Source organism: Centroberyx affinis, unplaced genomic scaffold (assembly GCF_046629955.1).
Source record: "Centroberyx affinis isolate AG114_WGS23_722 - 3 ecotype Tasmania unplaced genomic scaffold, CSIRO-AGI_Caff_v1 ptg003015l_1, whole genome shotgun sequence".
In the NCBI taxonomy this organism is placed as follows: Eukaryota; Metazoa; Chordata; class Actinopteri; order Beryciformes; family Berycidae; genus Centroberyx; species Centroberyx affinis.
In genome coordinates this window covers 646765-672688 of record NW_027281113.1, presented here as the reverse complement: position 1 = coordinate 672688, position 25924 = coordinate 646765, and the positions used below count along the sequence as shown (strand labels likewise).

Sequence of the window (25924 nt, the reverse complement as noted above, 5' to 3'; positions counted from 1 at the left end):
TATACTACTGGGAATACCCTCTGTAATCAGACATGCAGTAGAGAGAGAGAAAGAGAGACAGAGAGAGAGAGACACTGATTGTCAGTTTCAGCTACACAGTGTCACCACCATCTAGTGGCTAAACGGTGAAAGTGCAGATTTTCCCAGATTGTCCTGTTGAAACTAAAAAGACTGACCTTTTAGTAATAAAAAAGTTGTTAGTGGTTTATTATATGGGCAATAGATTCATGAACTCAGTATATCTGATGTAGGTATGGTTCGCTTTTCATCACTTACTATGGAAACAGGGAAAGTAGTCCTGGTAGTTCAAAGCAGTACATTATGTTTGTGTCATATTTATTGTCAATTTTACCAATCTCCTACACAAATCTGCCAGAATTGGCTGCATATCAAATCGAAAGTACTTAAGATTTATCTTTAGAGCCGCTACAAGTAAAATGTTTCACTTTTGAGATAATGCTAGTCGCCTACTATCACCCAACATGGTCTATGCTAAATTGTTAGCATGGACCGCTGGAGGGAATAATCTACTGGGGGAACATGGATGATTTTGGCATCTATGTATGTTGACCAAGGGGCCGATCTCCCAAACCTTGATGTATTCCTTTGAAACTGGTAATTACATTCATTTTGTTTGTTTGTGTGTGTCCAGCTGCGGCGGGCTCCACTGAGAATGAGGAGCGTGTGTTTCGAGAGCGGATGCGTCCCAGGAAGCGTCAGGGTGCGGTGCGCAGGAGAGTCCACCAGGTCAACGGCCACAAGTTCATGGCCACCTACCTCCGACAGCCCACCTACTGCTCTCACTGCAGGGACTTCATCTGGTGGGGACACACACACACACACACACACACACACTCTCACATGTACACGCACATACACACAAACACACACTAATACTCCACTTATATCTTGTAGGATCATCACCTTTTCTTAAATTTGCATTTAAACTAAGTCCCATATAAAGGAGGATATGAAGGGAAAATCACACTTTAAAACATAAAAATGTGAATACATCAAATGAAAGAACTAAGATATGAAGTTTGAAAAAAGTGTCAGTCCTAACGCACACACACAGCGACACACATACCCACTCACACTCACACTCAGATAACGTTGTGAGGTGTAGAGTGATAAAGAGTGCCAGCTGTGTTTATTTCAGTCCCAACGACTGTGTTATCTGCCTCAACTGTTTCCCCATGTTCTCCCCACACATAAATACACACAAAACTCACATAAAAACTAAGGGTCGACCGATATGTTATTTTCAGGGCTGATACCGATACCGATTATTAGTAATCAAGGAGACCGATAACCGATATTTGGGGCTGATATACATTTGCCGTAAAAATCAAAATTTTAGTGTCAGAATTTACAGAAGCACAAACTCCAACACAAAACTTCCTTTATGTGCCTTTAAACATATTTAGTTTAATTAAATACTAGAAAACGTTATATTTTAACATTACATTATATTTTGAAAAATAAAGTGCAGGGAGCTCCTAGCAGCATTTCTTGTAAACTGAACTGAACTTTTAAATAGATAAAAAATAATTAACTAAATAACTCCCCGAAACAGGTACAATTTACAAACAATGTTTGTCAGGTTTTTTCCTGTAAATACTAGAAAACAGAACATTTCAACATTACATTTTGAAAAATAAAGTGCAGAGAGCTCCTATTTATTTTATCAGACAAATCAGACAAAATAATGATTCCGATAATTGGAAAAATGCTGAATATCGGATCGACCCGTAATAAAAGCCATATGGCTGTTGTCCGTTGCTCACTAAGGTTGGGGACTTTTTTCTTTGAACTTACTCAACACTGAAAGAATGTTTGATCTGTAATTAAAGTCACAAGGAAACTGCTTTGATAGTGTCTTGCGTCTGTAATTGGACTTATTTGTGAAACAGGATGTTGTGATGAGATATAACTTGAGGAGGAACTGTTCAAAAGTTCAAAAATGCTTTGCACATCATAAGCTGTCACAAAAACTTTGAAAGTTGAGAAGTTGCAGGTTTTATATAATGAGAAAGGCAGAGGGTTGGATTATTAAAAAATCTGTGATGGTATTATTGGTTGGAATTTTTTATATATGCCTACTGGTAACCACTGAAAATACAACTGGTTTCCAGGAAGTAAAATAAATGAGGTTTTGATATAAAAGAAAATAAAAATGTGATTTTTGTTTTTTTTTTGCATTTATTGTTAAATAGGTATATGCTATGCTATGGAGAATTAGTGAACAAGGTGATTTCATTGTGACTTAAATGTATTAAAGTGAAGAAATTAATTCACAATTTTGTCAGTGCATTGAATCAGCAAAGCATTTGGTCATAAGTCCACAAATGTAGTGGAAATACAACATTTTCTGTCACTTGTTCACCTAGCCTCCTCCTTAAAAACTAGGACAAGGAAAGCAGCTCTAGAAAGCGGCCATATGTTACCTTGTTTATGGGTGCAACACTTATTCTTAGCAATGGTTGTTTCCTTTCCCTCCTTTCCCATCTTTCTCTGTCTCTCTCTCTCTTTCTCTCTCTCTCTCACACACACACACACACACACACTCTCTCTCTCTCTCTCTATCTAGGGGAGTCATAGGAAAGCAGGGGTACCAATGTCAAGGTATGATGATGTTTCTTTCAGTCTGTGCATGCCTCTACATTCCTATATTCCCACATGTATTGATACCTTAATTTATGTTTGTTAAGATTATCAACTGAAGGCCTTTACACAACTGTCCTGTTTATTCCTATGCTGTGTGTGTGTGTGTGTGTGTGTGTGTGTGTGTGTGTGTCCCTTCTCCAGTGTGCACCTGCGTGGTCCATAAGCGATGCCATGAGCTGATCATCACCAAGTGTGCGGGGATGAAGAAACAAGAGGACACAGTAGAGGAGGTACTAATGTACATCAGTTTATTATTAGGTACAACACACAGTTCCTGAAAATGAATCTCTCCTACAGACAGTGACTCACGTGTTTGTGATATAAACAGATCAGCACAGAGGGATTCAGTTGCTGTTTGATTAAATGTCAAAGAACAGGACCAACATGGGTGTACAGTAATCCATATTTTTGTGGTTTTTCTTTCTTTCCTTGCTTCTGGTTTCACAGGGGTGTGTTGAACTCAGTCTGATCTAGGCTCATCTATTATTTTAGACAAGGTCTTTATTGAAGTGTCATGCCAGCCCAGCAGTTTGAACTGGCAATGAATTTCTTCGTATTCACACACAACCACAGTCTTCACCTGTTGGTCACTTACCAGATCTACTGGCACAGTTACAGGTTAACAGCTTTGCTCAATGGGACAATAGTTGTTGAGGAAGAGGAGAGCGTTACTCATTCACTTTCCCCACATTTTCCCAGCCGGTCCGGGCATTCGAGCCGGCGTCTTTCCTGTCACAATCCCCCCCCCCCTTACATCTAAGCTGCTGTCAGTCTGGTGAGCTAACTGTCCTTTTCTGCCTCTTGCAGCCGGTCGGCTCCCAGAGGTTTAGTGTCAACATGCCCCACAAGTTCAGCATCCACAACTTCAAAGTCCTCACCTTCTGTGATCACTGTGGCTCTCTGCTCTGGGGCCTGCTGCGACAAGGCCTCCAATGTAAAGGTACAGTATGGAGAAACACACTCAGACATGGCCTTCAGTGTAAGTTTCAGTGTAAACAAGGGATACATCAGTATTACTTTTACATTGCCAGAAGCAATTCTGAGTTGTATTTTCCAAAACTGGGTTCTGATCCATTTCCTTTACTGAACAAGGTAAAATGCAGAAGATAGAAATCCTCTCTCTGCTTTGATTTCTGACATTATGTAATTATGTATCGAGATACTGGACTTAAGCATTGAGCAAATTCTCTGATAGAATACCCTATTTGAGCCTGGTGTCAAAGGAGTATCTGATTCCAGTACTGGTATTGGTGCCCTAATATCCCTAATATAAAGACATGGAGGATGCACAAAATCAGGTGATAGTTCAGTTTGGTACAGCATTTTTTATTAAACCCTGTCCCCAACTAAGAATTTGCTTTATCAAATCTGATTAGTCAGTCCAAAGTTATAGTGAATAATGTATCTAATCAATCAGAATATGGTATTTAATTATCAAAGTTGGACTTTTGGCATTTGAAATTAACTGTGCCATTAAATAACTGGTCTTCAGTGAATTAGGCTACCTTTGTATCATGATGCTGACTTACTAAAACATGATAATGACAGAATTAAATAATCGGCTAATCTAACTTGGCTATGCATTTATCAGCACAAAAGCCTTGACTTGAGAGGGGCAAAGGAGAAAAAAGATGAAAGATATAATCTATTTTCAACATTTAGACAAAGGCAACTTGCAGAGATGAGAAAATCTCCCTGCTGGTAGAACCATAGCCCAATAAATCAGAACCAAATAAGCTCACAATTCCCACTGGGATCATCCATACTGAATGTGTGCAGTCATGGCATTGTTATGAGTTTTGGGTGAAATTATACACAACACACACACACACACACACACACACACACACATATTGCATGCCAAAATCTGAACAGCAAATCAAACCTCTGATTCATGATGAGAAAACACTGGAAAGAAGAATTTGCCTGTCTTACATAAAAGTTATTTCTGGGACAAATTTTTACACGCTGACTGGCTCGTTCTGTGTGTGTGTGTGTGTGTGTGTGTGTGTGTGTGTGTGTGTATGTGTGTCAGTGTGTAAAGTGAATGTGCACAGGCGCTGTGAGAGCAATGTGGCTCCTAACTGTGGTGTGGATGCCAGAGGCATCGCTAAAGTCCTGTCTGACCTTGGAGTCACACCAGACAAGATCTCCAGCAGCGCCCAGAGACGGAAAAAGGTGAGAGGTCAGGGGGCAAGGTGTGAGTCTTCAAAGGTTAGAAGAAATTACATTTATTTAAAGTACATTCATACAGAAACATGATTTTTCACAGACAGTAAGAACAATATAGAAAATTGAAGATGGTGTAGTAATAACAAACTGAAACCTGTAAGAAACCACCAACATCATTCAAACAATACATTTTTAGTTTAGTGAAGTGTGTGTGTGTGTGTGTGTGTGTGTGTGTGTGTGTGACAGAGAGAAAGCTGCAAAGTAAATTTCCAGACTCAGTTTTGCTCAAGGTGAACACTACTTTGTTCACCTTGAGCAAAACTGGGTCTGGAAACATCCTTCATATCTCAAACCTCTGCTTACTGGCTGTTGCCTGGCAACATTAGATTATTGAATATTATATCAGGAAGCGCTGACATTGAAACTATTAGAAGTTCTCCCTGCATAGCAGTGTTTGTTAGGTGATTGCTGTTCTACAGTCAGTTCTTATGTGCTGAGGTTGAAGTTAATGATGATGATAATGATGATGATGAAAGTGGTAACGAGGATGATGATGGTGACGATTCTCTCTACACAGCTTCCCCAAGGTCAGGACCCCCAGCAGCCGTTGTCAGGGACGCCTCAGACAGAGGACGACCGCTCAAAGTCGGCCCCCACCTCCCCGTGTGACCAGGGTACACACACACACACACGCACACAACACACACACACACACACACACAAATGAGTGATCATTAGTCATATAGCACACATAATTACATTTACATTTAATTCTAAGTGATAAATTTGCACATGCTGAAGAACAAAACAGACTAAAATTAACTTAACAAGGTATCTTTTTAATGGTTAACTAATAGGTAGCTCTAAACCTAAAATTCAAAATGTCAAGGTGGCCCTTTAGGTGTTAAGGCAACAAACCCCAAAGTCAAATGAATGGCGACATCAAATATACATCCCAAAAAAATCAGTACACATACCCTGAAATCAAATCCACATATCCCCAAATCAAATAGGAATCTCAAAATCAAGCACCAAAATCTTCAAAGCAAATGAAAAACAAACCCTAAACTTCTCTTCTCTTTTTACTGTCCAGACCTGAAGGAGCTGGAGAACATCCGGAAGGCTCTGTCGTTCGACCACCGCGGGGAGGAGCACAAAAAACACCCCGTCACTTCCGCCTCATCTGTTGCTACGGTAACGGGGGACAGCCATGGAGGAGGAGGAGGAGGAGGAGGAGGAGGAGGAGAACGAGGTGGTGGCGGGGTCGGTGTGGAGGGTGAAGGTGGCAAGGAGAACGGAGAGGTCAAAGGTCACAGTGTTCCAGAGGCCAAGAGGATGAACTTGACTGACTTTGTGTTTATCAAAGTCCTGGGCAAGGGAAGCTTCGGAAAGGTGCGTGTATGCCGCCTCTCTTTCTCTCCTTTTTATCTTCTGTTTGAATGTTTCTTTGTCTGTCTGTCTGTCTGTCTTCCCTCCTTCCTTCCCTCTTTCCTTTGTTCTTTCATCCCTTCCCTCTTTCCTTCCTTCACTCTACTACCTGTCTGTCTCTGTGTATGAGTGTAACTGTCAGAAGGGAAGGGAAGAAGGGAGAAATGTAGGATGATGAATGAAGAGGGGAAAGTGGAAAAAGAGAGACAGGGGGAATAGACTTAAAGCTGCACTTAGCAATGTCGCACCAAATGGCAGCAAGAGGTAACTTTTGAATTTTGAGAACTTCATGAAATACATCATGTAATATACAGTAATGTCAGAAAACTGAGCACTTGTTGAACCTAAACTTCTTCTACTTGTGAGTGAAGGTGGTGAAGAAAATCTTTTCACAGCAGGTTCAATCAATGTTGCAAAGAGCACTTGCTGCTGAAAATGTTGTATTTTGCTCTTAAGTATCAATTTCTCACTTACTGTGCGCCAAGAAGTAGGACTAATCCACAGAGACTCAGTTGGGGTTGGGGTGGGACAATCATAATAATAATAATGATAATAATAAACTTTATTTGTATAGCACCTTTCATACAAGAAATGCAGCTCAAAGTGCTTTACAACAAAGAAATTACATGCATGAAAATAGACATAGAATGAGCATAACATAAGATGGAAAATAAAACCCACTGAATAATAATAAAAATAAAGTTAAGAAATAGAGTACATAGAATGCATAAAATCAAGTAAAATACAACATTTTAAAAGAAGTGCAGCAGTGCATAAGTGCGAAGCAAGTGCAAAAAAAAAAAAAAAGTTTATCATCATCTGTTGCAGCCACAATTTGTGATATAGGCTGATAAGATGGGTGAATTTTTGCAAAAATTGCGTGTTGCCTTCAGAAGGAAGGGAGGAAGAAATGGAGAGAAGTGGAGGGAATGGAGGGAGATAGATGATAAGGAGAGTGAGCATTTTACAGAAATAAAGGACAGTAGTAGGGTAGATGAATGCTAGGGCAAGGCAGAAAATGAGAGAGACAGAAATGAACGGGGGGAGAGAGAGAGAGAGATACTGTGAGGAGGGAGAGAGATAGAAAGAGAGGGAGAAAGAGGGAGGGAGAGGGACACAAAGTATTTTCTGTTTTCACGTCTGCGCTGTATTGTCTCTCCACATTCATTTCATTTAAATTCATACTCGTCGTGCATTGTGTCTCCAGGTGATGCTGGCGGAGCTGAAAGGCAGCGACGAGGTTTACGCCGTCAAGGTGCTGAAGAAAGACGTGATCCTGCAGGATGACGACGTCGACTGCACCCTGACTGAGAAACGCATCCTGGCCCTGGCTAGAAAACACCCCTACCTGACCCAGCTCTTCTGCTGCTTCCAGACTAAAGTAGGAACACACACACACACATATACAGTATCTTTATTGGATCCTAGGTTCTCCACACAGAAATTCCCAGGGTGAATATTTGCATCCTTCATGTACCAAACTATTGTCATGCTGTAGTGCTAAGGGTAATTTTGCATATGAACCTCTAGGGGGCGTTATCAGCTCAGATTTGAATTTGTAGCTTCCATCTGTTTGAAGTGAACTGAAGAGCTTCATACCAAAATAATATATTCCTTAATTGAAAAAACTGACACCTACTATATATTTTTACAAAATGAAGGCTGGTATGAAAATACAGTACATACTATTAAACTTATGAGTCATCTTTGCCTTCAAAATAATTGGTTTTGAAGATAGAAAGTTGGGAATTTCAGAGATTGGAATTTTTCCAAAATTGATTATAAAATTAAACTGATGTTGGATCAGCAATATACTACAGTGGGGTCGCATGCAACAGCTCCAGAAAGATTCACTTTGGTGGGAGTTGGTGGAGTCTTTTCCCATACCACCAAAAATAATAGAGTTAAAATGCAGATTGTTCTAACTGTTCCTGTAACAGTGGTTTTTAGACCACAGTGAAACTGGGGCCTGTATCCCTATCTAAACTTAATATTATTGAGGCTAGCACCAATCAAGTAGCAACACTTATATCTCAATTTGCTTACTCAATAGTTGCTTATTGAGTACAGCAAAATCCTGTTGAAATTATTTGAAGAGTATTGTCTGAGCGTCTTTTGCTTCCATGAGATGAAACTGTAACTCCAAAAAGCTTTGCAGGAATTGAAAAGACAATTATGGTTTTTTTTAAATCCCAGAGTGTATTTTGAATGGGTTTCAGAAACTCTAGAGTCATGACATTGACTCAACACATAGAGAAGCATGTAAACTTAGTGTCAAAAAATGAAAAACAGAAAAAATGAAAAACAGATCAATTGTAGGAGTACTATGTGACTTTAAACTGTTAAACATGTGAACTGACAACTGTTGAAAAATTGCCGGGTAAAAATGTAGCAGGTAAAATTTCTTAACACTTAAAACTTCCAAAGGCTTTGAAGAATAGGAGAGCTGCTTTGGACTCAGCACTCAGGGAACATGACATAAATAAACTCATTTTTGAGTTCACTGGAAAACTGGTCAGCATTCATGCTCTATAATACTTATTGATTGAGTATTGTTATACGCACTGTTAAGCAGATGTCAGATAAGAACGTGATGCTGTTGTGACTGGAAATTCTCCCAAGTCAATAAAGGCACAATGTGTTTGACAGTGGGAAAGTATTAAAGCAGTTTTAACACTGAAGTCATTAGAAAAATATCCGCTGACAGGACAGTGAAAGAACAGTCGATTTTTTAAATTTTTTTCTCTCCCTCTCCTTTCTACACTTCAATCTCCCTCCACTCTCTTTCACACACTGCAGCTCTCCTCTCACTTTTCCACGGTTCAGCTAAACTGGCCAGCTATACTGTAAGTGGATGATGACAGACAGACACAGACACAAAGGGAACCCGTGGGTGGTAGTTTGGTGATGCTAACAGCTCTTCTAGGCTACTGTATGTTTTGTCTATTGTATGTTGCATAAGTGTTCCTGTAGTGAAATGTATCTAAACGGCTTAGGGGCTCAGTAGATGGCTGTGTACGTGTGTGTGTGTGTGTGTGTGTGTGTGTGTGGGTACTTGTGTGTGTGTGTGTGTGTTCGCATGAGACAGAGAGTCCCAGGTGTGTACTTTTCTGGTTTGACGGCTTGCTGTAGGAACAGATCACATGCTGGGTGGATGTGTGCCAAATCCTTTTGACTGCCACTTGAGCTTGACAGAGCTGGGACGGCCTGCACAGGTGTCAACTTTTATCACACATACTTCACCAAAACATTAGCTCCAAAACTATTTTTTGCAAGTCTGAACCACTGAGACGACAAACCCTGTAAGAAGTCTTTGAAGTTTTGATTTGTTATTTTGTTTTTGAATGGCACACTGAATCTAATCACTTAAAAACACACCACTTCGACTTTCTAGAGCTGAACAATTAATAATAAAAAAATTGCAATATGAACTTCTGCAGTTTCCAAATAGCAGAGGATGCAATTAAATGCTTAAGAGAGAGGGGTGTCCAAAATTGTTTTCTAAATAAGTTATCTGTATAAGTAATTTGTGGTCCATGAATCAAGTATAATATTGGTGAAAACTTTAATCATCAACTCAGTAAATCCTGCATATTGACATATATGTTGTTTTTTAACAAAATCACTTTTCTTTAAACAATTTTCAAAGTTCTAAAAAATTCATGACAAGAAAAACTTAAATCTCAATTGCAATATTCTGTCAAGTAATCCCAATTCGATTATCTTGACTGAATATCTTTCAGTCCTACTACTTTCCTTAACCATGAATGGACACAACGCTCAAACTTGGCATCTTTAGATAATAGAAAATAGTAAAATTCGCTAATAGTTTTGACAAGATCCCTCGTCTGAAAACCTAAAATGCAGTTATTGTGGTTCTTTGACTGAAGGTTTGTTTGATGGTTTCTCATGCAGAATTATGAAAGAAATATCTGGAAGAGAGGAGAGGAGGGGAGGAAAGTGAAGAGAAGCGAGGGCAGGAGAGAGGGGCGGAGGAGGAGTCGGGGAGGAGGGGGAGGAGGAGCTAGAGGTGGAGAGCAGGGAACATTTTCTAAGCATCTTTGTTTATTTTCTCAGAATGTTCTGGAAACCGCAACTCTAATGACGGCGTCTCCTGTTCAATTTATTTATTCCTGTCGTTTTCCCCAAGCACACAGGCAAACACAAACACATGGACAGAGAGAGAGAGAAAGAGAGAGAGAGAGAGAGAGAGAGAGAGAGAGAGAGAGAAACAGAGAGAGAGACAGAGAGAGAGAGAGAGGGACCAAGAAAAAGTGTTCCTAAATGATCTTGTTAAATGTTTTCTTTCTTTCTTTCTTTCTTTCTTTCCTTCTTTCTTTCTTTCTTTCTTTCTTTCTGTCAATAACTATTTACTCTCCATCTATCATCCTGTCTTAACATGCGCACATACACACACACTATCTCTCTCTCTCTCTCTCACACACACACACACAGAGCAAGAAAAAGCAAGAAAAGGCGTTCTCAAATGTTCTTCTCTTAATGTCAGATGTTTTCTTTCTTTCTTTCTTCCTCTCTTTCATGAACTTTTTTCTCTCTGTCTATCAGCCTGTCTGTCTTCGCACACACACACTCACACACACACACACACACACACACACACACACACACACTGCAGACACAGTCGGGTGATTGGGAGTGTGTGTGCTTGGACAAAACAAGTGGATTGTTAAGACTCTTGCATAACTGATTTGATCCTTATCAGGGGTATGATGTGTATTCCATATGCTGTTTGACCCCTCCCCCCTATACACACACACACACACACACACACACAATGTGATTAAGATAAGGGCACTGATGTGTGTGTGCATGCAAATACACACATACACACACACATATACATTCACACATACAGAAAAAACAGGGCAGCTTTACGTTGGCCTAGTTGGAGCTTGACACTCTGCCCTCACTTCTTATATAAGTTTGGTTCCACTTGGTCTGGCTGGCCTAATGCACAGAATGAGTGTGCTAATGAATTAGCTAATTTCACCATGGCACTACAGTATGGGACTGTGTTCCACAGTAGCAGTGCATTATGGGAATGTACAGTATAAGCTGGACAGTGAGTTAATTGTTTAAACTCCAGCTGAACTTTATAATAACCCCTTATGTTTCCCCTTAGGTAGCTTGAAAGGGAAATCAAACTTTATCTATATACTGGGTCAGTGTCATGCATCATGGCCTATGCAGGCCTGTACTGAGGGATATATTTCAACCTGATATGTCCTTTTGTTAATGACGGTGGGTGCCAACCATGGCATTTGTTAAAGATCATCTTGGAATCTGTACTTCCATTAAAAACTGAGATTTGTAGATGCCAAAGGTGTCATAGAGATGTACAGGTGTATACTGGATTTAAAGTATAGACAGATTATAAACAACAACAACAGACTGTATAGAGTATAAGACTAATACAGGCTAACAATAGGCATGGTGAAAACAGATGTACTACATACACATACAAAATGTTAATGGCCCAGATGGTAATTCCCTCCGCCAAGGAGGTTTTCGGTGCCGTTTGTTTGTTTGTTTGTCTGTTTGTTTGTCTGTTAGCAGGATTACGGAAAAACTACTGGCCTGATTCTCATGAAACTTTGTGGAAGGGTGTAGCATGGGCCAAGGAAGAACCCATTCAATTTTGGAGCGGATCCGGATCCGACTCACGAACAAGCAATAATAGCACGAACCTTGGCGGAGGTCTGTGCTCTCCGAGTGCCCTTCTAGTTACAGATGACACCTTGTCATCCCAGTACAGGATTTGTTTATGAACTGATTCACTGGATTGAAGACATTGTTGCACTCTCAAATTTATTTTCAGAGCTTTCAAACACATAAACACACCAGAATAATATTGGATGTTTCTCTGATCAGTCGTGCATCAGTTACAAAAGCAGACAGATAGAGGAACACACAAAGGTGTGAGTGTTGGGAGATGACGATTATCATGAGATCGCTTCTCTTTCTTTCTCTGCCTCTCTTCTCTTGCTTCACATCTTCATCATCATTTTCTCTCTTGCTCTCTCATATTTCTTCCTCTCTCTTTCCCTCATCATCACTCACCACTAATCACATTTTTCACTCAAGAAACAAGAGCGCAGTGTGTGGCAGCAATTTTATTTTTTCTTTACCCCCTTTTTTCTTCCCTCTCTCTGTCTCTTTGTCGACTCTGACCTCCGATTGACATTTTTTCCTCTCTCCTCCCCCCCCTCTCTTTCGTTCCCTCCTTCGTTCATACGCTCTCTCTACTTCGCTTCACTGCAAGTCCCCTCAATGGCTAATTTACCTGGAGGCCTACGACTGAGCGCTCTGTGTCCAGACTTGTTGCCTCCTGGGCCGGAGCCCGCACACACACACACACACACACACATACTCTCCCTTTACATCGTGATGAACAGTGTGGTAGTGATGTCACATGCCAGATCGTGTTTCTGTGTGTGTGTGAGAGAGAGTTTGTGTGTATGTCTACATTTAAATCACACAGAGAATGTCTCTGTACTTTGTATGACCTATGTCCTACCTCCCTCCCTCCCTCCCTCCCTCCCTCCCTTCCTCGCCCTCTTCCTCGCCCCCTTCCCCTCCCTCTGTCCTTCCTAATCGACTGTGGGATCGCAGCCGTGCCCCTATCGGCCTAATTACTGCAGAGAAATGTAAATAACATTATACAACAGTAGCGCTGGGCCCGTCCTGCTCGGGCCTCGCGTACACCGGCCTAGCGGAGGGAAGGCCGGGATGAAGCGAGTGGAGAAACGGAGGGGGAGAGAAGAGAAGGGGGAGGATTGGAAGAGGGAGAGAGGGAGAAGAAGAAAAAAAAAAAGAAAGACCGGGAAAGCCGGTTCCAGACAACAGGAGAGAGATTGTCATACACACAGGGATTAGATGGTTGGCCTTGTTGAAAAGAGGGAAGGGAAAGTGATAAAGAGAGGCATAGAAGGAGGAATGAAAATGAGAAAAGACAGGAGAGAGAGAGAGAGGGTTTGGCCAAAAGTGAGTCAACAGACGTGAGGAGCAGGACAGAGAGTGCGAGGAGAGTGGCAGAGTGAGTGTTTTTTAATGAGCTGTAATTGGTATTACATCAGAGGGAGCGGGGGCAGCCAGAAACCAGCCAGGTACCTCAATGAGCCTTTGTTCTCCTCTACTGAGGAAAGAGAGACACTGATGGACAGACAAGGAAAGATGGAAAGAGAGATAGAAACCAAGACAGATAGAGACAGAGACACAGAGATGGGGGGACTAGGGAGCGTCATACAACCTTGGCAGGTGACAGAAAGCAGGGATGTAAGCATCAGCATCACCGCCAGGCTGCAGCAGGTGGATGTACGTGAGGAAGAGGAAGAGGAGGTTCTTCCCATGGAGACTTTTTTTATTTCAGTCATTTGAACTAAAACAAAATGGAACATTTGCCTGCTAGATCTTTACTTTTTCAAAAGCACAGAAAGGAAAGAAAAACTCCTCAAAAGGCTAGTAGCCTTGTGCTCCAGTCCACTAGCCTGCAGACTCCACCTCATATTGTTTAAGCACAAACATGATTTGTTTTAGATCTATGCTGTGAGACATGCAGTGCCAGTTATTTTCCTGTAGTTGTGAAACTCTGGCAATCCATTTACTTTCACACTGTCTGTGATAGCTCTAGACAGTGACTGGGTACTTGGCACAGAGACAGAGAATTGTGCATTCAAATACATTGTAAAAATATAGATCAGCATCCTTATACATCATACACCGCTGAGGCAGTGGTTGTACAAATGGAAAGTTGTGTATTTGAATATATGTTGATCAATGTCAGCAGTCTATTTTTGCATAGGCTATGGGTGGTGCTAATTGTTTTTTAATTCCCTTGTCATAGACTATATGACTGCTAAATCCTTTAGGCCATGCCAGCAGCTTATTTTGACAAAAGTTCTGGCAATTCTTGTCTGTTAGAGGATTTATTACAAAGAAATCCATTCCGTAACCTTATCTTACAGTAATAGAGGAAAAACACATGTTCTTCTTGACACTTACTGACAAGATACTGTTTTGCCTATTTTTGGGCTCAGAAAAACAAACATTTCCCCTCTGATTTGGTTCAAGTTGGGACAGATATGCTGTTGGCAAGGTTCAAGGCTCAGAGTTTAAGGTCAGAGTAAAGCTGTACTTCAGTCTAACAATCAGGTACCAATCAGTTTTAAAACCAACAGGATTCATATATTTCATTGTGTGATCTTGGACAGTCTAGAATTGGACACATGTGTGTGTCTAGGTGTAAATGAACAGCTCTCTTGCATGCAATGAGAAACACAGTTGTTACGAGGTTAAATTTTGTGCTGCTCCATTGACCATGAAACAGAAGACATTTACAGATGACTTCACTTACAGTGACAGAACCAGGTGTAATTTTACTCTAGCTCATTTGAATGCAAAAGCTTAAAAACAACATTCAACAAGTTAGTCAAATATGTCAGTGTAGGTTTTGTTTTGTAGCTTTTGATGAAATCACAGATTATTTGTCTGTGTGCTAGCTTTTGGAGAGAGTTGGTAATTTTCACAAGCATTGATCAAACTGGTCTTGAATTATATGAATGAAGTTTTGTGAAGAACCATATAAGGCTGCTTCTAAGGTTCTAAGGTTTCCAAATATGATTAGCGGTTAGTGAGTGAGTGCGCATTCATAGTTAAAGACAGCAGTGGTCGGAGTACTTACTGGTGAAAAAAAAATATTCAGACTCCAAATGATTTGAATTGAATGAAAAATTGTTTGTCTGGTTCAAAAGAAAAAACACAAACAAAACAAATGAAAGTTCCTCTATGTTCAAATTCATTGTGATCAAAAGGGGGGGAATTTACTATTTATAACTATATAAAACAACACATTTTAAGTGTCCATACAATATAGCATCTAAGTGTCATGGTTCTGTTGCTTTACCTAGGGAAAACATGACATTGCCTCTGTCCTATTTCAAGTTGTCAAATCCACAATGGATATCACATTTGCAGTGGTATGAAAAGATACAGATGGTAAGAAGTGGAAGCTCAGCCTAGACAGTATCATAATGAAAGTTAGCTTTGGACATTAAGTTTCAAGATAAGGGTGATTGTGGTTAATGTTTTATTAAGAGGCTGTAAAACAAATGTATAATAAATACACTGGGAGAAGATCCAAGTCAGGTAATCCAGTGGGCCCCAACAAACAATGTTGGAAATTAAATGGTAAAATCAAGTTTGTGTTCCAAGACTTTGAAATAAATTTGCTTATATCTGGAAATATGCAACTTTGCGGTTCCGCTTGACATGGAATTACCTCTTTTACTCTTCTTCTCTCATCCTGATGTTCACTGTTTGGAGAATCTGCTAATGGGACCCTCTCTCCTTTAGCCCCGCCTCCTGACCCCACCCCTTCTGGCTGACCCCAGCAGGGAGGAACGTGGGAACATGTTTGTGTGTGTGTGTGCGTGGGTGTTTGTGTGTGTGTTTGTGTGTGTGGCTGCAAGGGTTTCAGAGAAGAGGAGGACATCTTACATGAGCGTTTCATTATCTCTCTCTCAGTCGCTATATCTCCCAGTGTTGGTTGATAATGAATATGAAATTACAGATAAAACCAAAGCTACTCTGTTTAATTATTAACAATTCCATCAACACCATGTAATCAGAATGGATGCTTTGTACCCCTTTTTTTTTAATGTCTCTGATTTCGACTCACACATATACAGACTAAAGTGCCACACTGCCATGAGATGTTTCAATGAAATTAATCAGAGGTGTCTGATTTGATGAAGCATTTATATAGAGCAATTACACTGAAATTCTCCCATTTGATAGATTTTCAAAATGGTGACAAAAATGTAATACACTATTGATGCCCCTGGAGCTGGTAGGGATTCAGTGTCTTGCTCAGAGACACTTCAGCAGGGCGGATGCTCGTCGACAGAGTGGCTTGAAACCCACTGAGAAATTGTATGTTGATTGGCTATTTAAAAGATCTCTAAATGGTTATAGACTTCTTGGCTAAAATGGGGCTACATAGGGTTTAAAAGTGAAAGTTTAGTAGACATTTATAGCTGTTTATGCATGTGTAAATATGTAATGTATTTACTGCTTGGAAATGGCATCTAGTCAGTGGTGGAAGAAGTACTTTACTTAAGTAAAAGTACCAATACAGCAATGTAAAAATACTCCATTACAAGTAAAAGTCCTGCATGAAGTAATTAACTTAAGTAAAAGTACATAAGTATTAGCAGCAAAATGTAGTTAAAGTATTAAAGTAAAAGTAGTAGTTTGGTCCCTCTGACTGATATTTTATTATATATGACATCATTAGATTATTAATACTGAAGCATCAGTGTGTAAGCAGCATGTTACTGTTGTAGCTGCTGGAGGTGGAGCTAGTTTGATCTACTTTATATACAGTTAGCTAGTTTAGTCCAGTGGTTCCCAACCTAGGGGTCGGGCCCCTCCAAAGGGTCACCAGATAAATCTGAGGGGTCGTGAGATGATTAATGGGACAGGAAAGAAGAAAAAACAAAGTTCTAATACATAAATCTGTTTTCAGTTTTTGTACTTTTTCTCTAATCTTTGATTTTTGCTGAAATATTGGATCATTTGAACATTTACTGAAATGAAACCATGTGAGGTTTAGAGGGAAAAATCACTATTTGGTGGAGTTGTTAACAACTCACAGACATCTGAAATGTGACCCGACTACACACTGCTTTTTGTAAGATGTCAAAAGCCAAAAAGGTTGGAAACCACTGGTTTAATCTTTAACAATGTGTTGTATTTTAAAAGCTTGTTATATTATCCATTGTGTCAATGTAGTGGAGTAGAAAGTACAATATTTCCCTCTGAAATGTAGTGGAGTGGAAGTATATAGTAGCATCAAATGGAAATACTCAAGTAAAGTACAAGTATCTCAAAATTGTACTTAAGTACAGTACTTGAGTAAATTTACTTAGTTACTTTCCACCACTGCGTCTAGGCCTCAGTGGGAACCAGGGACCGGATTCACCAATGTGTTCTTAAGATATATCTTAAGAAATGACATAAGAGGACATTTTAGGAAGTTCTTAAGAAGGCTCTTACGTGCAATTCCTCAATATTTTCTTAGTAACAGTCTAATTTCTTACGAATTTCTTTAATTTTCCTACTTAAGAACTTCTCAAAATAGGGCCTGAATTAATTATGGTTAATACACTTTAGGCTTACTGCCATTGATGCTAGGAGACGAGGCTAGGAGGCAACCCAAAGTGCTTCCATCTACAAAACAATTGGGGGAAAAACCTATTTAGAGCAACTAGGGCAAAGATTTAAACATTGGTTGCTGTTGGTAACTGTAAAATTTGCTAGCTTATTTTCAACCGACATGAGACAGAGGCCCTACACCAAATAAAGCTTTACAATAAATGTTAATCTTAATGTTAGGTGTAGGGGAACCTATGAAGACTTTGAAGTATAACCTACTTGTCTAAAATGTGTTTAAATATATAATATTAGAGGCTTACCTTTTCACTGTAGGAATTTTAAGACAGAAAAAAATCAAGAACAAATTTGAGAACTTTCATTTCAAGAATACCATTTATTCCTAAGTTTTTTCTGAGGAAGAAACATAAGAAGAAAGTTAAGAAAATATATAAGAACTGTTTTTGAGAATATAATTTTTTCGTATTTTTTTTCTTAAGACTAAAGTTAAGAAAAAAGTGGCACTTGAGAAGAATTTTTTTCTTACTGTAAGAAAGTTTTGTGAATAGTGTGACCTCTCCACTCACTGTGCCACCCTGCACCTTCAACCAGGTCCAAGTTTCAACCTGGTCGAGGCTGATCAGGTTAAAAGTCAGATAGCTCAGTCAGATTACCAGGCTGCATGTAAACACACTCAGTGGTTGAGAGGAGAGAAGGGTGACAAATTGAAACAGAGGATTAAATTGAGGCTAGAGCTTTAGCGATGGCCGGTACATGTCTGTTCTGAAGCCAGTTCCTTGTTTGCCCCTTTCCAGCAGAACTGTGTGTGTATGTGTGTGCGCGTGTGTGTGTGCCTGTATTTCTTCCCAAGAACAGCAAAACATGTCTCCAGTAATGACTAGCTCGGAAAAGAACAACTTTCTGCTGCACCACACTGACACATATTTGGCTGGGGAAGCAGTGTGTGTATGTGTGTGTGTGTGTGTGCGTGTGTCTACACTATTCACTATTCATGTTCATGCACATGAGTTTATGTGTGTGAGCGTTGTTCTTGCATGTTAAATTCACACTCAGACTGTGCTACTGCAGTTTTGACAGGAACCAAAGACGTGCCGCAGGCTATTGATTCTCCCACATAATATCTCCTTACTTCTAGTTCCTGTAAAAACAAGAGAACAGAACACTTGGGTTTGTTGGTAAAAAAACCCCCCAAAAAAAAACAGTTTGGTAAGTGAACAGTTTGTCTTGATTAGTTTCATGAGAAACAGACGTTCAGGAAAGTCAGGGCCTTATAAAGCTATGGTTAAGTGGAGTGTGCTGAATCTGTGTGTGTGTGTGTATCTGTCTGTGTATGTGTGTGTGTGTGTGTGTGGGTGTTTGATTATGGGTAGAAGAGAGGACATTGACTGATTGTCCTGTATGTGCCTGTCTGTCCTCTTGTGAATGTGTAGGGGCGTCTGTATGTCTGTGTACACACACACACACACACACACACACACACACAAACTGCACATTCTGGACCACATACCGCTGCACTATTACTGTTAAAAATGTCAAAGGTGTCTTTCTCTCTCTCTGTGTCTGTGTATGCATACGTGTGTGTGTGTGTGTGTGTGTGTGTGTGTGTGTGTGTGTGTGTGTGTGTGTGTGTGTGTGTGTGTGTGTGCACTGGTCAGTGAGTGGTCTGCTTAGCGCTATGGCAAGGGCTTCATTTTTAATGCTTGAGGTTTTAAGGATAAACATTCTTGATCAGGTTCCAGGGCCACACACAATACACTCTGTCCTCCAATTAGAATCATTTCCTGCCGCTATCAGTGATGAAAAAAATAAAAAATCCTGCCCACCTCTTAAAGCCACAGTCCATAAAATGCATGCAGTGGACTTCACAAGGAGATGAACAGTAAATTTCTGGACAATATACAGCGTGATATCGAGTTCCTCAAAAATGGCCTCTCTTGTTGAAAGCACCAAAACAGATGAAGCAATCGATAATCGCTAATTGGACATTAAACACATTTTTACCAAAACCCCAGTCCGAAACCAAACAGGTTTTAGGGCTTGTTGAATAAAATCACTGACCGCATCTTTACTTGGGAGAGCTTTGTGTGGTAATGACTAACGACCAAACGGTAATGGCTTGTAATGTTCCGAGAAAAATAGGGCACCAATTCACTTTTTTTGTACATGGACAAAAGTTCAAAACCCTACTTTCCTCCCTTTCATATTGTTCCCAGCTTTTACTGATTTCCATGGGTGTATTTACTCTATATGAACTTCATATAAAGAGCTGATGTATTCTTGTGAAGGGTCCATGATCCATAAAGCTTTTATGTTGGATAATCGTACTTTGAAAAAGAAAATCTCTCTGTCTGTGTTATGGAACATGTCCTATGAAGCAGGAGACAAAGGAAGACATGTTTAAGTTGTGGTATTTGTGTGTGTGTGTGTGTGTGTGTGTGTGTGTGTGTGTGTACGTGTGTGTGAGAGCGAACAAGAGATAATAAATGGTTAGTGGGTTATGTAAGGGGCGAGTTCAGACTGGATCCACATACATTACACTGGGGTGGCATAGAGAGGACACGTCTGTCACCACAGACACACACACACACACACACACACACACACATACACACAAACATACACACTCGCACACACAATGGTCAGATAACCATCAACCCAACCCAACAATTGTCTTTGTTGGGTTGGGCATCTGTGTTAGTGTGCACATGCGTGTGCACATATAGGCATATACTGTATGTATAAGTGTGTGTGTGTGTGTGTGTGTGTGTGTGTGTGTGTGTGTCAGCACTGGGAAGCCAGTATCTGTACATTTCTAATTACAGTCAGGAAATGTTTATTCACGTTTGATTGGGTGGGACCAGCCGGGACCCTCGGTACATTTAAACAAACTATTTCGACATCCTGTTTAAATTCGCTTTCAGGAGGAGGAGAAAGAGGGAGAAATCTTGCTGAGGTGGAGCGTTGGACACTTATGTAAGACCGGGTCCTTAGGCCCCTTCAGCTTAACACTGGAGAAAAGACAAGAGCCGGAGGTTGGCTTTGAAATATGGATTTTGAATGTGGGCAAGTTGGCCAGAAAAGCCTAGCTGATGTGGTTGAACTGCTGGATTAATTTAACTCAGTACAGGTCTAATTGATCCATGGAAACTAGCATCATTGTACAAAACCCAAAACAGGGTGGCAACTTAACTGTAACCCTTACTCATTAATTTCCTGCACATTGTTTTTCCTGCGTTTTCTCAGGAATTGACCGTTTGCAACATTTCTGTTAACTCCCGCCCCCTTTAGTTACTGTTGCTATCTCTGACACACTTTGAAGATGGGCGCTACCATAGACGCTACAATCCGACTCAGTGGTTCCCCAAAAACACATTTTTACGGTGTTATGTCCTTGTCAGAGCCAAACCACTGCAACAAAAGCCGTACTTTTGTACTTCAACATGCCGTAGGAAGTAGATGGAAGCTAAGCACGGATTGGTGGATCATTATGTCAATCATTATTTTGCAAATGGTCAATTGACCTCCAGATCTCATCACCAGACACACTCACCTAGAACAATTTGACACTAAACTCACTGTGGGCCTATTGGTGTTCACTGCTTCGTGACCAATACAATAACAGTCCCAGATGACAAATATGATTGCACACAATCTGGGTAATATTGCACTCAATGAAGGAAAAGTGCTTTACACTGCCAGTTAGTGGTTACTGCGGTCATAATCACTGTTGGTGCTATATTTCTGTTTTTATGAGTGCATTATCGTACCATCTCATAAGGAAATAACTCATCATTCCTATTCATTGTAAACCAACTTTGTGGACAGTATGGTACAAACAACAGTGTTCAAGCACGCTCTGATCCTAAGCAATCATTGTCCAAGAAGATTCCTTCACCTTCTTGCTTTGCAGATACGTATGATTAAGAGCTATCAAAGAAGCACATAAAACTATAGAATATGCAAATACAACCTATAATACTTCTACATCCTTGCAGTACCATTTGTGCTTCTGTATGAACCTGTTAATGTCTTTTACATCTGAGAAGAACTTGGTTTTTATCAGAACCAGTAGATTGTTTTTGTTTTTCCCCACTTGTAGCGTTGATAAGTACAGCAGCAGCACTGTAAGACTTGTTTGAAAGAACCTTTTGAACTGAATGAAATCACATAGTGCTGTATGGACCATTCATTAAGTAATGTTCTAGTTAGCCAATTAAGAACCACTGAGCAGTCTTTATATTGTTATTATCATCTAGGAAATAAAAAATAACTGGGGAATTTTTCCCAGCTGTTCTTGAACAAATTCTGTGTGACTTTCACATTCGTTTTTGTATTTTATGTTTTACTTTTTTAAACTGATTTTGTTCCTGTTGTATTTTCCCATTGTATACGTTTTTCTAACCTTATTTTAAGTAATTTATGACTTTTATCAGCTTCATTTTTATATCTTTTAAGTATTTAGTATTTAAGTACTGTATGTTGCTCAACTTTGAAAAGTGGCATACAAATCAGATAGAAGACCTTAACGAATCCTGTGGTTTGGGGTTTATGTTTAGTCATGATGATTGATTCAGCAGTTGGTAACATCCTTGTTACTTGGAAATACAGGAATTTTACCCCATCCATGACTTTGTGACGAAACACGGTTTCCTGTCCTTTACCCAGAATTCATCTCTTTCTTTGTTAGCAGTGTTTGATTACGTAACTGGATTATTGTCTGCTTGTGCTGTCGTTGTCTGGAAAAACACTTGCTTTCCCAGGCATTCATCAAGTATCAAATATGTATTTTTAAAGTATCTAAAATATTTCACATGAATATAATGTAATATTTTAGCGTTACGTAAGTATTAGAACCGCAAGTTAAAAGTGAACTTTTTTCTTGAATTCAAGGAAGACGCCCAGTAAAGACCTAAATATTTTAACACCCTTAATTTAGATTTTTAGATGAATCACTGCCTAAATAAAGACTAATTATAACTCACTGCCTTTTGCCTGTATACCATTGACCACTCCTATATGGGATCCATTTATCCATTACATCCTGTATGCATGGCAAATGCTTTGTGGAGTATAGGAGGGGTGCAACGCCTCTAACTCTGCCTCACAACCAGGGTGCTTCCTGTTATGCGGGGAAACGTCGGGCCTTGCCTTCGGCTTTGTGAATACATGCTGCGGGTTTTGGGAAGCGCCTCATTGTAGTCCAGACTGTGACATATGTGTCAGCGTTCACCTTTACCGCAAACGGTCTCCACTCCTGTGAACCCTGAGGTCTCAGACAATGGCTCAGAGGGACTCGTCCTTGGTTCTTATATAGAGAGCTTTTTATATCTCACACACACACACACCCTCACTCGCTCTCCACTCTCTCTCTCTCTCTCTCTCTTGCTCTCTCTCTCTCTTTCTCTCTCTCTCTCTCTCTCTCTCAATCTGATTTCCTATATGAAGGAAGCATGCTGGAATTCAGGAAGGGGGCCATTTTCCCAGAGAGCCCATTTTCGGTGCCTAGAGAATAGGGCTTGGAGGGTGCGGTATAGAGAGTGTTTTTTGTGTGTGTTTGTGTTTGTGTGTATGTGTGTGTGTGTGTGTGTGTGTGTGTGTGTCACAGGAAGGGGTCTTAGGGGTGTGGAGACAATCTGTAATGGCCCCATAGTCCTGTATTTTGTTTTGTAAGCGTGGAGTGTGTTGTAAATTTGATGCCATCAGTTTAAATGCACACTTGAGTTTATGTAATCCCTAACTGCTTGAGAAATGCTCGAGTTTCAAAATGAGTTTCGCTTAATATGTCTAACGCACATCTTTTTATATTTCCGATATTGCAGATGGAAGCATAAAGCCAATACTCAAGCCAATACATGCAAAGTGAGTAACCGCTTTCCCTGTTCTCTCTCTCTCTCGCTCTCTCTCTCTCTCTCTCTCTCTCTCTCTCTCTCCAGGATCGGTTATTCTTTGTGATGGAGTATGTGAACGGAGGAGACCTGATGTTCCAGATTCAAAGGTCGAGGAAGTTTGACGAGGCCCGGTCTCGTTTCTATGCCGCCGAGGTCACGTCTGCTCTGATGTTCCTGCACCAGCATGGAGTTATATACAGGTAACCACACTGTTAGCCTATACCCCTATGGGCAGTAATGATGCCTTTTTAGTATTTACTTCAACCGGTAACTGTTATATTCATATATGCCCAATATGCCCACAGATGCGCAATATGCCCACAGATAACCAAGACAATGCCTATAGTTTATACACCTATGGATAGTAATGGTAGCTTGTTAGCATTTCCTTCAACAGGTAACTGTACTAATATATTCCTATATAGCTAGCCAAGCTAATGGTGTTAGCATACAGTATATCTCTACAGTTAACACTGGTACAACAGTAGCAGAGCTGAGCTGGTCACTGGCTGATAAGGATTCCTCTCTTATTTTAACTTTATCTCCTGCTATTCTCCTGTATTTGTTTCTTGATAAGATCAAATAAGTAAGTAAAATAGGTTTCCTTTATATATCGTGCTGAGAGTTATAAGATAGAGAGTTATAATATAATAATAACTAGAGCTATCACTCAAAAAAGTGATATGACAACCTGGATGTCAGCATTTGGCCTCAGATTTGGTAGCCAAAAGGTTAGAGAAGTGAGCTTGTAATCATGTGCTTGGCGGTTCAAATCCCTCGATATGATATCATATGATTGGTACAGCAATAGCTAATATTCCTAGCTAATCTTAAAATTGAGTCATGTTTGCCTGCAGACATTCATCGTATTTTTTTTTACCCTGTGTAGCAAAAGCAGCAGAATGTATATGAAAAAAACAGGCTAAATATTCTTTTCAGATTGAATGACCGGAAATGTTATCTTAAATTATGAAATTCAAACTCAGTGACCCCAAAATGCAGCTGTCATCTGCTGGAGAAGATTGTCCTTTTTCACGCAACTTCCCTCCTTCAGCCTACTATTATCTGTCTGTGTCCTCTACAGTCATAATATCATTGTCAACCGCTACCAAACACACAGCCGGTCCCACAAAGCAACTGCAGCCTGAATCATAACACCATTGTGAGGGACAGCAGACGAAGTGCAGATTTAGGGCTGTTGTGTCCCAGAAATAACTTTTATGTAAGATAGGCGAATTCTTCTTTCCAGTGTTTTCTCATCATGAATCTGAGGTTTGATTTGCTGTTTAGATTTTGCCATCATGCAATCTGTGTGTGTGTGTGTGTGTGTGTGTGTGTGTGTGTGTGCGTGTGCAAGAGAGAGAGAGAACGGACTAGTCACACGTGAGTCTTAACTAGGTCAGAAGTAACTGCTTGTGTGTGTGTGTGTGTGTGTGTGTGTGTGTGTGTGTGTGTGTGTGTGTACCCTCCTCTGCCCAGTAACGAGGCTGTGTGTATTGTTTGTTTATGGCAGCATGTTTCCTCATCCTGGCCATTTATCCCTGTTCCCTGACGCCTGGTTTATCCTCTCATCTCCATATCATTTGCCACACACACACAAATGCCTACACGTCTGGAACCATACCTGCAAACAATGCACACCCAATTAAGTACTATACACACACACACACCCACACCCACACACACACTGTCAGAGGCCCCATTGTGGATTCCTTCAGCTGTTTTTTTTTTTTTGTTTGTTTTTGTTTTTTCATTCAGTTTCTCAGGGGCATTTTAGTTCAGGGGAACCTAAAACTTTTTCAATCCAGGACCCAAATTGGATAAAATTGACCTTTGACCTTATATATACCCTGGTAAAAACATGTTAACATACGAGTACTCGTCATGTCATGTGAGGAGCTCCCAGACGCAGGGCCCATTTGAATAAACACTCACTCAATTCACTCATTTGATGTGTTTTACTGGCCTGGGACTTGCAAATACCCAGTAAGTTATGTTCAATTGACTAATAACAGAACAAAGATTATCACTGCTGTCGGATGGCAACTTTGTAGCTCCAAAATGTGTGATATGCATCTTCAGTGAAAACAAAAAGCCTGAAATTATATATTAGATTATAAATAAGGCATTGAATGGAAATTCTACACTGGGGTTTTCACCCAGTTGTCATAAAACCTGCTCAGCCTGTTACTGTAAGGACTATGTAAACCTTCATTTCATGGAAAAACATGGAAATTGGAGTTATATTGGTCCCAAGAAGTCATAAATTTAAAAAATGATGCCATGAAATGCACATGCACGCACACACACAAACACACACACACACACACACACACACACACACACACACACTGAGTCACCACCAGTGACGGAATGAGGAAACAGTCTGGGAAGCGATCAAACGTGAATTGTGTATTGTCCTGACCAGAGAAGGAAAGGTCATTTGAATCATTGGCTGACTGGAAATGACAGATGATGTTAAGTTCCTCTTCCTTACTGAGATTCCTTTCTTTCGTTCTTAATTTCATCCTTTCATCCTCTCTGCCTTTTCTCTCACTTTTCCTTTTTTTTGACAT

At 40.2% G+C, this 25924-nt stretch overlaps 1 protein-coding gene across 5 annotated transcripts in view; it reads left to right on the top strand.

Moving 5' to 3' along the window:
• The window catches only part of LOC139659073 (protein kinase C epsilon type), an 82881-nt gene that overhangs the window by 42940 nt on the left and 14017 nt on the right, over positions 1-25924 (top strand). Inside the window, exons 3-12 of one of the 5 annotated variants that reach the window (XM_071537290.1) lie at positions 653-821; positions 2591-2625; positions 2809-2897; positions 3475-3607; positions 4703-4845; positions 5417-5513; positions 5933-6033; positions 6115-6231; positions 7475-7648; positions 23394-23548. In XM_071537290.1, coding sequence (XP_071393391.1) covers positions 653-821; positions 2591-2625; positions 2809-2897; positions 3475-3607; positions 4703-4845; positions 5417-5513; positions 5933-6033; positions 6115-6231; positions 7475-7648; positions 23394-23548 — 1213 coding nt within the window. Of the gene's footprint in view, positions 1-652; positions 822-2590; positions 2626-2808; positions 2898-3474; positions 3608-4702; positions 4853-5416; positions 5514-5932; positions 6232-7474; positions 7649-23393; positions 23549-25924 lie in introns of all 5 variants that reach the window. The other 4 variants (XM_071537289.1, XM_071537291.1, XM_071537292.1 and 1 more) reach the window with 4 other exon arrangements.